This window comes from Electrona antarctica (assembly GCF_951216825.1).
Source record: "Electrona antarctica genome assembly, chromosome: 24".
Lineage (NCBI taxonomy): Eukaryota > Metazoa > Chordata > Actinopteri > Myctophiformes > Myctophidae > Electrona > Electrona antarctica.
The window spans coordinates 6,025,271-6,040,212 of record NC_136803.1 but is presented as its reverse complement, the minus strand read 5'-3'; the positions used below and the strand labels follow the sequence as shown (position 1 = coordinate 6,040,212).

At 43.0% G+C, this 14,942-nt stretch overlaps 1 protein-coding gene across 1 annotated transcript; it reads left to right on the top strand.

The window, feature by feature from the left end:
• The first annotated feature begins 190 nt into the window (after positions 1-190).
• Positions 191-12,140, top strand: LOC306917326 (adrenodoxin-like). Its single transcript, XM_079495499.1, has 5 exons — positions 191-423; positions 457-978; positions 8,724-8,839; positions 9,362-9,491; positions 11,539-12,140. The coding sequence occupies exons 2-5, from the start codon at positions 695-697 to the stop codon at positions 11,645-11,647; spliced, it is 639 nt and encodes a 212-aa protein (XP_079351625.1). The 5' UTR covers positions 191-423; positions 457-694; the 3' UTR covers positions 11,648-12,140.
• Positions 12,141-14,942: the final 2,802 nt, after the last annotated feature.

Sequence of the window (14,942 nt, the reverse complement as noted above, 5' to 3'; positions counted from 1 at the left end):
AAACAGATGACTGGCACTTGTCCACCTCGGGAGCCTCAGCACTGAGAGCATCATTATATGCCATCCTCAACTTATTATATTTACCTTTACTGTAGCTGCACCACAAGTGGGTTTACTCTAGGGTACTCTTATTTTGAAGAGATAGTCCACCGGAAGTCTTATATTTGCTAGCTTAGATTTGCCAAAAAGATACTGCTCCAAGAGGCTCCAAAACCCCAAAAGAAACACTGGTGGTGACGCCGTTGGGTGACGCGAGGCATATATCTATGACGCGAGGCTATAGTTTTTCCATTCAGGAACTAACTTGGACAATCATAACATCCCACCTGTAGTTTCTAAACGCTTTAACTTTTGCGTTTATTGTTGTTCCAGTGAGCTAGCTCGCGATCGGCGTGTCGTTGGCTTGTTCGGACGTGTTATTGTGTGTTGTTTGTTTGCCCGAGTAACAGTAAGCAGGTGAACGTGCATGTTGTTATGCAATGAAAGTGACTCTCCTTGACAGCCTGTAGTGACTGAGTGGTCCGTGGAAGAAGCTAAAAGCAGCTAGCTATCCACGCTAGCGACCGCCAGTCCCAAGTTCAGAGTTGGACTGTGTCACTCACACTGAACACACGTTCAACCTAGCCGCAGCTTTACTAGTGTCGCTCGTTTTGTTTTGTGTGGCCATTCAACTGCACTTGTTCTGTTTCGCAAAATGGCTTTGGTGACGGCGGCCACCAGACGGCTCCTGCTGGTGCGAGAAAGTTGGTTACGGACAGCGGCGAAGAGCACTGCAGCGGCCGGGTGTCTCCGAGGCTTCAGCACCCACCTTCAGAGGGGCTGCCTCAACCCAGGCAGCAGCACCCAGCCTCAGAGGGGCTGCCTCAACCCAGGCAGCAGCACCCAGCCTCAGAGGGGCTGCCTCGACCTCAACCCCAGCAGCAGCACCCATCAGTCCCAGCTTCAGAGGGGCTTCGCCACCAGCACGCAGCCCCTTAGGTAAGGAGAGGAATTTATTTAGCCCCTTTCGGGACCCCTTTTCTGTATGTGGGACCGATGTCCCAACTCCCAAATACAGAAAAGGTATCCAAAGGTCCCGAGAGAGGCTACGAGTTTATTGACACAAAGTCCCCACTTCCAGGATGTTTGTGTGTTATCCTTTTAGCCTCACTATAGGTTGAATGTCTGTGCACGTGCTGTTTACATTTTTGACTAAAACAGTATAACCCCATAGCCTTGGATCAACAAGATTAACATAGATGTATTTTAGTGTGAGACTTTTACATATATTTGTCTTGAACTCTTGTTTCAAGGCCAACAGTATCCAATCAATCAAAACCTGATGTTAAAACAATTATTTAAAGATGTATTTGAAAAGGAAGTTAATGTTGGAAGTTTCTTAAATGCCATGTTTAACTAATAATATAGGTTGTGTTTTGCCTTTATACTACAGTATGTCTGACATCCATTATGGCTAAACTACCTCTAAAGGGACACTTCACTGTGACCCTTTTTGCTAAATATATGTTAATGACGTTTAGAAGATTTAGAAGACTTTCCTGGGGGTCTTTTATTGTTTTTTTTACAGAAGCATTATTGAAATACTGGAGTTGAAAAATAATAAATGGTGGCATTAACAGCTTCTCTTAATAAACCCCACAAGTATAACGTACAAGAATAAATACATTGAATTTTCACCCCAAAGAAAAATCCTGGGTGTCTTTATGTGTGCAATATGTGGTTTTAGATATTTTAGATGTATATCAGTTTCTATGAAGTGACATTGGGCTCACTTCCTTCCTGGACTACAATTCCCATAATGCTTTGGTGCACTGCTCCTCCTTGTGGATAGGGGGAGGGCTGTCTTACTGAGAACATGTAGTCCAGGAAGTAAGTGAGCTTAGTTAGAGTATATATTAATAGAGACTGCACCAGATTTCTCCTCCCATCCAACTTGCATTAAGTTGCTCAAAAGCGCATGAGGCGATTTCACTCCTCCTTCCGGGTAGGAACGGAGTGCATTCTGGGATGGATTGCCCCAATAACATGAACACGCTGGCCGTTGACTATCATTGCGCCATTTGTGCGATAAATGCATTTTACATATGTGATGTATTCCCATGCTTTTTGTTCTTGCTTAATGTAAATCGCTCTGGATTAAGAGCGTCTGCTAAATGCCTAAATTGTAAATTGTAAATTGTTCACGTATGAAACATAGCGTTCATGGGCCCAATAACATGAACGTGTAATTTGAGGATTACACAAGAAGGCCTGAGACTTAATTACACAGATATGAGAAATGACTGTATACAAAGAAATGGCTGACGGAGAGACCAATACCCTAAACCAGGGGTGTCCAAACATTTTTCAAAGGTGGCCATATTGGAAAATATTAAAACACCCCAGGGCCAACTACATCTCCTGATATAGATGTAGCTCTCAACAAGCTGTGAGCTGTTTTTCAACAGATTGATTTATACAGATCAATGGGAATTATTATGCAAAAATAATTGCTATTACCTCAAATAACTGCTCAGGAGAGTATGTAATAATTGTGACAACGATAATTTAACATTTCATGTTCCATTTCCAAGATATTGTCCAGCACACTGATAGCTTTTGGGGAAAATTGCCATGCTTTTCATGTAGGAAATTTGGCAAAATTCCCCAGAGTTGTTGATCGTACAAATGTAATTCTGTGGCCTTGTATGACACTTAAGCCATTTAAACATGAGGATGCATCTGTCACCTCATAACTTTAACCTTATTTTAAACTTTAGCTGTTGATAAATAGCAGATCTGCAAGCTCTGATCTGCTATTTTTGAAAAATCGTGGGTGTGCAAATCTTTGAATATATATTCTTTCACAGGGAACGTTTTTAACTCAAATATTTGCTTCTGGGGGGTGGGGGTCCCTGGAACAACATATTTTCAGATGGGGATCCGCGGCCAAATACAGATAATTCTGGGGGTCCTTGACATGAAATAGTTTGAGAACCACTGATATAGAATCATAGGATTTTAAGAAAACTGTCATGATTTAGAAGACATTTTGTAGAATCTGGTCTCAGGTCTTTATGGGTTAAGGCCAGAGCCGTGCCATCCATCAGTTCATGCTTCCTTTGTCCAAGGCTGGTCTTTCTCATGGCCAAACACACTGTTGTGCAATGAATGATTCCACTGCTGTGTAACTAACTAAGTACATTTACTTAAGTGCAATTTTGAGGTATTTGTACTTTACTTGAGTATGTCAAAATACTCCTACTCCACTACATTTCAGAGGCAAATATTCTACTTTTACCACACTATTATTTGACAACTTTAGTTACTAGTTAGAGAAAAAGAGGAACTAACCAGGTGCTCAACGGAGATAGCAAAACGTGATAATGATAAAAAGGTGCTCCTCACACAGATCAAAAACGGGATCAAGACATGGATAAAAAGAGAGGATCCGGGCACTCAAAGTTAAAATGAGGAACGCCTTTATTAAATTAAAAAGGCAACTGCCAACATGTTTCAACCAACAAGGTCTTCATCATGTACAAAGTTACTAGTTACTTTGTACATTTTGATTATTATTACAAATTATACATATGCATGCACTTCAGCCCTATACACATTTCGGCCATTTAAAAATGGCCGTTCTACAAGCACACCGTGAGCACACTGTGAGCTTGTAGATATGCTATTTACAAATGATTGTTATACATTTGAAAACTTGAAATGGGACATTCTGCATAAATGAGTACTTTACACTTTTGGTACTTTTAAGTACATTTTAATACCAATACTTTTGTACTTTTACTCAAGTACATTTTGAACTCCGGACTTTTAGTTGTGTTTTTACATGGCAAGTGTTGATACTTTTACTTAAGTAAAACTTTTTCCACCACTGCCGGTTTGCTACTCAGCTCAACACTTGTGTTGTTTGTAGGCTTGTGAGCTCTGCCGCTAGCTGCCCTTAACCTGGCTGACACTGTTCACGTGGACTGACGTCAGTGGAGGCAGGCTGGCCCTGACACTCTGTCCACAGTGTCCAAAACAAGCATTATCTACAAAAAACACTTTTAGATTTGACAAAATGAAATCAAAGTTGAATGGCATGACGTGATTTCTCTTTTTAGTTCTTTATTTACCCAGGGTAGTAGTAGCTGAGCACAAGCGCTCAGCAACACCCTACACACAGACACACACACACCTGGATCAACGACAGGTCTGCTCACGAGGGGCGTGACTTGTGTAGCGTGAAAAAAAAGCTCATCCAGGTCTAGTCAGTCGTGTGCGTGTGCACGAAATGAGCACGTGAGTGACAATTCCACAGTGCCATGCCTTGCCCAGGTAAATACGCTTGTGTTATGTCGCCCCTCAACTTCTCCGCAAGTCCAAAATAAACGCACGCATCTCATTGAAAATGAATTACTAGGTAGGAGAGTTAGTCGCTGCCTGTGGAGCAGTTGAGCGTCCCCTCGCATACCTTCCCGTAATCTTAGGCCTCACTCAGACCTTTACTGCATTGCTGTATGCTTGTTGGATGAATGTTGTGTAGTGTCATGGCCGCCCCAATGCATTTCCAATGGAAGTCACATGGTTTGTAGTCCACATTTTGGACTACAAGCTGTTGTATGGCTTTCGGCTGTGTTTCGACTGCGCCCCTCCCCCTCATACAACACAAATGTTGTCAAACCATGTGACTCGCATTGGAAATGCATTGGGGCGGCCATGACACTACACAACATTCATCCAACAAGCATACAGCAATGCAGTAAAGGTCTGAGTGAGGCCTAAGATCAGCAGACAAAGTTTTACTTGACCCCCGTTTTACTTGCTGGAAGGTGGCAGGGCTTTCGCTGCTAGGGCTCCACTGCTGTAACCTGACTCCGCCAGATGGGGCAGCAGAGAGTACACTGGGTTAACCCAGTGTACTCTCTGCTGCCCCATCTGGCGGAGTCAGGTTACCACTGCTGTGGAACCAACTCCCATTGGAGTTGATTATTTTTGTATTGCTCTTTTGCTATTGTTAAATTCCATTGTTGATTTGTATTGCCTGCTTATGTATGTGAAGCACTTTGTAAACCTGTTTTTGAAAAGCGCTATACAAATAAAGTTATTATTATTATTAGTAATATGTCGCAGGGCCAAGTTACACCAATCCAACGTTTGGTGTTGGTTGTCAAGCTGGGAGGCATGTATTGGTACCATTTTTGGAACAGCAATGTCCGTGTCGTTCAACTATGTGTGTCACTATGTTTGTGTGTGTGTGACGTTAATGAGCACCAGTACCAATGAGTACCAAAAGTGGCGCTGTTGTGCCAGAAACAGAGAGGGAGAGATAGTGTTGCACTGTTGCCTGCTAATGAGAGAGAGAGGGGAGGGGGGGGGGGGGGGGGGATTTGCACCACTCAGTTCACACGGGTGTGATTTTTTTTTTATAGTATTTGGTATAAATCTGCTGGCAATTGAAGTGAACCCCAACCTCCCAGTCTCAGGGTGGATATTCTAACCACAAGGCCACTAAGCCAATTTGATAAATCAAGGCAGCAGCTTTAGTAGTTGAAGAATGTTTATCCTTGGCCATGTCCCACAGGAGGACGCCATAGGAATGTTTGCTGAACCACAGTTTGCAGGTCTCTCTGCTACGTGCCAGGATGATTGACCACAGTTTGTAGGTCTCTCTGCTACGTGCCAGGAGGATTGACCACAGTTTGTAGGTCTCTCTGCTACGTGCCAGGAGGATTGACCACAGTTTGTAGGTCTCTCTGCTACGTGCCAGGAGGATTGACCACAGTTTGTAGGTCTCTCTGCTACGTGCCAGGAGGATTGACCACAGTTTGTAGGTCTCTCTGCTACGTGCCAGGAGGATTGACCACAGTTTGTAGGTCTCTCTGCTACGTGCCAGGAGGATTGACCAGTTTGTAGGTCTCTCTGCTACGTGCCAGGAGGATTGACCACAGTTTGCAGGTCTCTCTGCTACGTGCCAGGAGGATTGACCACAGTGTGTAGGTCTCTCTGCTACGTGCCAGGAGGATTGACCACAGTGTGTAGGTCTCTGCTACGTGCCAGGAGGATTGACCACAGTTTGTAGGTCTCTCTGCTACGTGCCAGGAGGATTGACCACAGTTTGTAGGTCTCTCTGCTACGTGCCAGGAGGATTGACCACAGTTTGTAGGTCTCTCTGCTACGTGCCAGGAGGATTGACCACAGTTTGTAGGTCTCTCTGCTACGTGCCAGGAGGATTGACCACAGTTTGTAGGTCTCTCTGCTACGTGCCAGGAGGATTGACCACAGTTTGTAGGTCTCTCTGCTACGTGCCAGGAGGATTGACCAGTTTGCAGGTCTCTCTGCTACGTGCCAGGAGGATTGACCACAGTTTGTAGGTCTCTCTGCTACGTGCCACAGTTTGTAGGTCTCTCTGCTACGTGCCACAGTTTGTAGGTCTCTCTGCTACGTGCCACAGTTTGTAGGTCTCTCTGCTACGTGCCAGGAGGATTGACCATTGAACCACGCAGTTTGCAGGTCTCTCTGCTACGTGCCAGGAGGATTGGTCTCTCTGATAGGTCTCTCTGCTACGTGCCATCCAGGAGGAGGATTGACCATTGAACTGTGGTGCAAAGAACTGCCGTGGCATACTATGTATACTGTTAGTGTAGGGACCAACACTTGAACTCAAATTGGGACAGTCGCATAATACATTTTCTGACCTGACCAACGCATTAACCCAAACTATTCAAGAAATACGTCGATTTCCTATTCATCTTTTAAGCTTTTCAGCATGTGGAAATATAGCCAGGATATATTCTACTACACGGTCAAATTACTTTGTTGCAGAAATGTGATGGTTAGCTTCACACCAGCATATATTTCATGAGACTTAATAAAAGCTGATGTGCTCTATGGTTAATCTCCAAGACTGTTATCTCTCAGTCTCAAGACAGATTCAGACTCAAGAGCTCAATTAAAAGAGGGGGAAAGTCTCCTTTTTTGCTGATGGGTTCCCAGATTTGACTGGCAGTGAATGAATACGTTCACCTGCAACGTATGATAACGAACGTCCGGCAGACTAATATACGTATTCATGCAGATAACCAGCTGTTCGCTCTATTCAAAGCACTGTGGCTTTTAATTAAAGTGAAACCAAGTTTATTTATTGTTATCCAAAACCACCCCCCTGCAGGGATGAACCATCATTCTACCGATTGACCAAGATATGGCTACCATGATCAGTTCTCATGTATTGTTACGTTGGTTTGTTTTCTTGACCACTATGTTAAGAATTACATTTAGATGGCATGTTATTTAAACAGTGGCTAGGTTAATTATTGTTTACCTGGTAACTATCCGATAATTTCAATGTTCAGATCTTTATTGTCTCCACCAGGCTGAAGGCATGGGGAGAGAGTATGTTTTGCACTCTGTGTACAGCTAATCTCCGGCACCGTTAACCCGGTCGTTGCCAAATTTTGCACACACACACACTTCCTGGATGCCAACGATGAACCTCTGCCTCAAATTTTCCAGAACGGCCTGTTATAGCGCCACCAGGAGCCCGACTTTTGAAAAACACATTTTTTTATATTACTTCTCCAGATTCTGTCCAAAAATTCCGCAAATCGTTACACACTATCTCTATAGTCATGTGTTCAAGCCGGATCTGATATTTCATATTCCATCCTAATTGGCTAACATTAGCTTTCAAAGTTTGCAGGATTGGGCCGTTTTGAACAAAAAGCCTCAAATCATGAACGCAGCGTGCAATTTTCGTGAAATCTTTCACGGACTTTCCTACTAGGCTGAGGAATATATCCCACCCTTTTCACATTGGCCTGTTATAGCGCCACCAACAGGTGGATTTTTGCAAAACACATACCCTGACCTGCCCTGGTGGAGTCGTGGAGACCTGTGCCCCGAGGGGCACTTTATCTACTATCCTTGGTTTACCTAGGATCCTATAGTTACTTGAGACACTACACTGTCTCACCCATTTATATGTGATTACCATGCTAAATTCCAGTGATATCATTAGATTTTCTTTTTTTAAACAAGATTTCTTATTTATTTCTATATTTAGATTTGTATTACCATGAGAACGATAGCTTCCATTATCACATTGCAACTTTTCAGGAATAGAAAGCCTGCAGTTTCTATTAGCTTGGATGATGATGTTAAGGCAGATTCCAGAAGAAGATACACTTTGAAGAGAGGTTTCACTGCAATTGTTTAGTTCATTGTTTGGTTTGGGGGACTGACTTGTTGAACTACCACACCTCTGCTGCTGGCTTGCTCTTGTCGTCCACAACATATGTTTGGTCTTCTCCCTTACACACGTTTTTTATTATATTTAAAAAATGTCCAAAAAATATATCAAATGTACTTCAACTAGAAATATGTACTTGAACTTCACAGACGTCTTTTAAACTTTTGTACTGTTATCTTTCTCATATTTGTCTTGTATTGTTTATCTATAATCTAAAATGTAGACCTTTATTCTCTTTATTTGAGTGCTCCACATGAAAAATAAGTATGAATCAATTATTGCCGGCTGTGTGACATTGGTTAATTGAAGGGCCTGCCCCTGTACCATGTGTGTACTAGTGACCTGACGAAGATGTGACAGATACATCAGAACGTTGTCATTTTTTACCTGCAACCTGTTAATTAAAAGGGCTTAAACTGTCTGAGTTGCTCCAGTGCCTTCCTTCCTCTTGTTGAACTATCTCTGTGTCTCTCTGTCACTGTGTGTTTTTCAGCAAAGTGACGGTGCATTTTATAAACAGAGATGGAGAGAAGATCACAGTGAAAGGATCTCCTGGTGAATCGTTACTTGACATTGTCATAGAACAAGACCTAGACTTTGATGGCTTTGGTACGTGCGCACACACACACACACACACACACACACACACACACACACACACACAATCACAGTGTCACTTATGCTGCATTCACATGGAATCAGGCAAGCGGTGGACGGCAAACCGGAACTCATTTAAGTGGACGGCAGCAGGACGGCACGGCAGCCCGCCAGCCAGAACTGTCGACGGTAACGACAGACGGCATCAATGTTAAAATATTTAATATTTTTACCCTTCCGTGCCCACGTCCAGCAGGTTTTGCCGTCTACCGCTTGGCTGATTCCATGTGAATGCAGCATAAAATATATTATCTCTACTCTGTATTGCATATTAACGTGTGTGTGTGTGTGTGTGTGTGTGTGTGTGTGTGTGTGTGTGTGTGTGTGTGTGTGTGTGTGTGTGTGTGTGTGTGTGTGTGTGTGTGTGTGTGTGTGTGTGTGTGTGTGTGTGTGTGTGTGTGTGTGTGTGTGTGTGTGTGTGTGTGTGTGTGTGTGTGTGTGTGTGTGTGTGTGTGTGTGTGTGTGTGTGTGTAGGTGCGTGTGAGGGGACGTTGGCCTGCTCTACGTGTCACCTGATCTTTGATGAGGAGGTGTATAAACAGCTGGGGCCGGTCACAGACGAAGAGATGGATATGTTGGACCTCGCCTATGGTCTCACTGACACGTAAGCAGACGCACGCGGCACGCTCGCACAGGTTTTAAGATGGAGGTTAATCCAATTTAGAAAAAAGACCATGCAGATATATATATTTCACTCTGATGTCTTGTGTGAGGGGACACACCAGTATGTGCTGTTTGTTTTGTATACATTTCCAACCGCAGTCTGAGCAGACAACCAAAACCGTGTAAAGGTTAACCTCAAATAGTCCTCAATGTAAGATGTACTTAGTGCTGGTGCTGTTTAAAAGTTAAAATAATGATCGGATCAGGGGATCATCCTCACCGCTCCATTTCGTTCTGCGAAAACATTGCTACGAATATAAATAATACGCATCGCAATCAGTGTGCAAGGATGTTTCGCGTGACTTTTATTATTTTTTTCAGATCTGCAATACGCACTATGTGCAAATACCTTTTTAATCTGTTAATCACAGTGGGGAACGAAGATGTAATCACATCACTTCATTAACGCAATAGCGCATCCCCAACCAGAAATACATGTCCACTTAGCGCATCCCCAACCAGAAACACATGTCCACTTAGCGCATCCCCAACCAGAAATACATGTCCACTTAGCGCATCCCCAACCAGAAACACATGTCCACTTAGCGCATCCCCAACCAGAAATACATGTCCACTTAGCGCATCCCCAACCAGAAACACATGTCCACTTAGCGCATCCCCAACCAGAAATACATGTCCACTTAGCGCATCCCCAACCAGAAATACATGTCCACTTAGCACATCCCCAACCAGAAATACATGTCCACTTAGCGCATCCCCAACCAGAAATACATGTCCACTTAGCGCATCCCCAACCAGAAATACATGTCCACTTAGCGCATCCCCAACCAGAAATACATGTCCACTTAGCGCATCCCCAACCAGAAATACATGTCCACTTAGCGCATCCCCAACCAGAAATACATGTCCACTTAGCGCATCCCCAACCAGAAATACATGTCCACTTAGCGCATCCCCAACCAGAAATACATGTCCACTTAGCGCATCCCCAACCAGAAATAAATGTCCACTTAGCGCATCCCCAACCAGAAACACATGTCCACTTAGCGCATCCCCAACCAGAAATACATGTCCACTTAGCGCATCCCCAACCAGAAACACATGTCCACTTAGCGCATCCCCAACCAGAAATACATGTCCACTTAGCGCATCCCCAACCAGAAATACATGTCCACTTAGCACATCCCCAACCAGAAATACATGTCCACTTAGCGCATCCCCAACCAGAAATACATGTCCACTTAGCGCATCCCCAACCAGAAATACATGTCCACTTAGCGCATCCCCAACCAGAAATACATGTCCACTTAGCGCATCCCCAACCAGAAATACATGTCCACTTAGCGCATCCCCAACCAGAAATACATGTCCACTTAGCGCATCCCCAACCAGAAATACATGTCCACTTAGCGCATCCCCAACCAGAAATAAATGTCCACTTAGCGCATCCCCAACCAGAAACACATGTCCACTTAGCGCATCCCCAACCAGAAATACATGTCCACTTAGCGCATCCCCAACCAGAAAGACATGTCCACTTAGCGCATCCCCAACCAGAAAGACATGTCCACTTAGCGCATCCCCAACCAGAAATACATGTCCACTTAGTGCATCCCCAACCAGAAATACATGTCCACTTAGCGCATCCCCAACCAGAAAGACATGTCCACTTAGCGCATCCCCAACCAGAAATACATGTCCACTTAGCGCATCCCCAACCAGAAAGACATGTCCACTTAGCGCATCCCCAACCAGAAAGACATGTCCACTTAGTGCATCCCCAACCAGAAATACATGTCCACTTAGCGCATCCCCAACCAGAAAGACATGTCCACTTAGCGCATCCCCAACCAGAAAGACATGTCCACTTAGTGCATCCCCAACCAGAAATACATGTCCACTTAGCGCATCCCCAACCAGAAAGACATGTCCACTTACTCCATTCTGTGTTATTCCTTTCCTTTCTTTTTTCTCTCCGTTCAGTATTTCTTTATTTTAAAGATAAACTCCTTCCCCCTTTCCGGTAGGTCACGTTTGGGTTGCCAGATCTGTCTGACCAAGTCTATGGAGGGCATGGTGGCCAGAGTGCCGGAGAGCGTCGCAGACATCAGACAGAGTGGAGACGGATCTTCTTAACTCGGCAACCCTGGAATGGCTAGAAATAAATATGCACAATTAAGGAGAGTTTGGTCATTGTCAGTTAAAGCTGAATCCTGGAGTCACTGCGTCAACTCTCGCTTTTCATAGGCTGCCCCCTTTTCATAGGCTGCCCCCTTTTCATAGGCTGCCCCCTTTTCATAGGCTGCCCCCTTTTCATAGGCTGCCCCCTTTTCATGTATATCCAGTTCTCAATATTGGGAGTGGGATGGCTTTAATTTCCTTGTGTATTTCTTAAACTACAGTGTCAGGAAACGCATAGTTATTATTTGACAACTTCTTACTGTATCTTAGGACTAAAGAATACAGGACGGCACTCCCAATTGACCTTACCCTTAAAAAACAACAACAATGACAGCCTCGCTGACCATTGTTTAGCTATGAATAAGTTACTACTGTATGTGTTCAGTGTATGAATAAAGCCACACAAATCAAATCACAATGTGGTGTTCAGTGGTGAAACCACTACAGACTGTGCTGCTGATCTATATATATATATATATATATATATATATATATATATATATATATTATATATCTTTTTTTTTAAACATGGTTAGATTATCAACTATGGTCACATTTTCAGACTTCAGAATTTTCACTTTAACTTCACCAAGCATGACCTGTCTGTGCCGACTATTCGTGTGCTGTTTATGGGGGCATTATATGCCGATGGCGCGTTGGTCCCACTTCCCATTACTAACCCCAACCGCATGCCGATGGCGCGTTGGTCCCACTTCCCATTACTAACCCCAACCGCATGCCGATGGCGCGTTGGTCCCACTTCCCATTACTAACCCCAACCGCATGCCAAGCCACGTTGTCGGTCTAATGCGCCATCGGAATAAGCCTATCTCACAGAATTTCCCCGCCCCCCTTAATACGCCCCCTTTTGGGGTTAGTGGTGATAGCGTGACGTCACTCCATAGACGCTACATGTTAACAGAGGTAATTTAAGAAGTCTACAACTTTTGTTTTCTCAAGGTAAGGTTTGTTCTATCTGTTCGAGCTGATTTACCATCTTGTTTGCTTCATAATAATATTGGTCTGTCACATTTTTACATTAGAAAATGTACTTAGATTCTCCAGAGAAAAAAACGTGTAAATGCTAATGTTAAAGACACCACTATTTACCGGAAGTGGGCGTGAAAAGCGGGCTGTGAGATAGGCCTATTACGAGCGGATCCTGTGTCTGGTCAAAGGTGCTTCTGATACCTTCGAGGCCTTTATTGAAAAGAAGGTGGTATATTCTATACTATAAGGGACTCTCCTACAATATTACTCCCCACCATATCTGTAATGTACCACATACTAATATTCTGTAGAATATAGTGCAGGACACAAGAAGTCTGACTTATTAACTCCTGTCAAGGCAGGAATCACAAGATCTTAATGTCCAAAAACTCCTGTTGTGCGTTTTAATCCTTGCCTGTTGCCTGTCAAACTTGCTTAAAGGACACTGTAGAATGTCGATAACATCCTGTATTATTTATCTGCTGGATCACTATGTGAGGAATTTGGCTCCCAGTCTGCATTTTCCAATATTTAGTTTGCAGCAACTAAATGTCAGAACTTCCATTCATCATGTTTGAACAATAACAAAACAGACAAACAAAAGCTACATACTAATGGCTTACTATAGATTCTCTAGCCACGATCATAATTATGAAAATATATCCACAGTGGATACATATATTATGACTTGATCACATCCATAGTCCGTCAATAGATTTATTAATTGTAAAGATTAACCAATGGTTCAAAACTGTCAGGACCCTTTTCCATATCATTATTACCCAATATATTGGGTAGTAATATATTGATTTTAATAATGTCTTATGACTTGTCCTGTTTCCAATTTCATCTAAATTGTATTTTATTTTCTCAAGTATATAAGCTGATTTGTTTTATTAAATCCTCAATGTATCAAATATTCGTTTTGTCTTGATGTGATTGTACTTACCAAGCACACAGTCAAAAATTGTGACTTTTCTGTCTCAAGTGAACTCTTAATGTGCAACAAATGTCTCCTAGTGTTTTTGAACTATTCTTTTCTATGTTAGTCTCTTAATTAAATATGGACAGCCTGAGACTCAAAGAAGGAATCTGAGAGACAGCACTAGACCACAATTTGTCATTTATTTTACAATTTAGGCATTTAGCAGACGCTCTTAATCCAGAGCGATTTACATACTGGGAATACATCACATAAAAAAGCATTTATCATGAAACATGCGTACCGTATGCTGTCTACATAACATGCTATAAGTCTGTATCAAATTATATCTAAGTCTACAGAAATGCTATCTAAGGGGGTAGGGTAAGTGCTATGGGCCATGATGGAGTCTGAAAAGGTGGGTTTTCAGACTACGGCGGAAGATTGGGACGTTGGGTATTGTTTGTACAATTGCTTGTGAGATGCTGCTGTTTTTGTCCACTTGAGGGCGACACCGACCATATAATAAAGATACAGACACTGCTCTGACTCGGGGTGCCTTTATTTTTATTCTATGTACCGTGCACGTGCTTGTTAGTGCACCGTGCACGTGCTGCTTATTATCAACAAACTCCATTTAATCTCCATGCAGATAGCCTCGGACCCAGGCTTTTATTTTCGTTCGCATCGGCTCAAAGAAATGCAGAGATCCCATGCAGGGATCCAGGTGTCACAGCAGCAACAGCAGCCAGTCAGAATGACAGTGTTTGTGTTTGTATGCTCAAGGGTCTTAAATTTGATATCAGTGGTTAGAAAATGTTTACTCCATCTACATTCTACAAGGTCAAGTATTTGTACTCTGGTATCTTCCATGCTTCTTCTGTGCCACAAGAGCTGCAGTCAGTGGTGGTTTGTAAGCATATTATGTTCTGGTGCACATACTAAGCCACTCAGACAGTATGGAGGCAGAGGACAGGCGAGATGAAGGCTGATGATTCGCTGTGGCGACCCCTGGAGGGAAAAGCTGCACCTGTTGTTTCTTTCTTTATCGGCTCCACAGACTTGTTTGACAGTTGTGTTGGATTCATCATGTTAATGTGTAATAGTTGTCTATAGTGCTATAGTTGTCATCTAAAACTAAGAAAAGAGATGACAATAACTGGTATGCAATGAATTACATTACTAAGGCAAACTAAACATCTTGTTTGCTCAATGAAAGAGTAAATGTGGTTAACAGAATAAAAATGTTCCCACAGATGGTTTTAAACAATAGTTTAAATCTGATCATGAACCCTGATCATCAGGGGGTATATCTGTAGATTCAGTCATTCTGGCAGG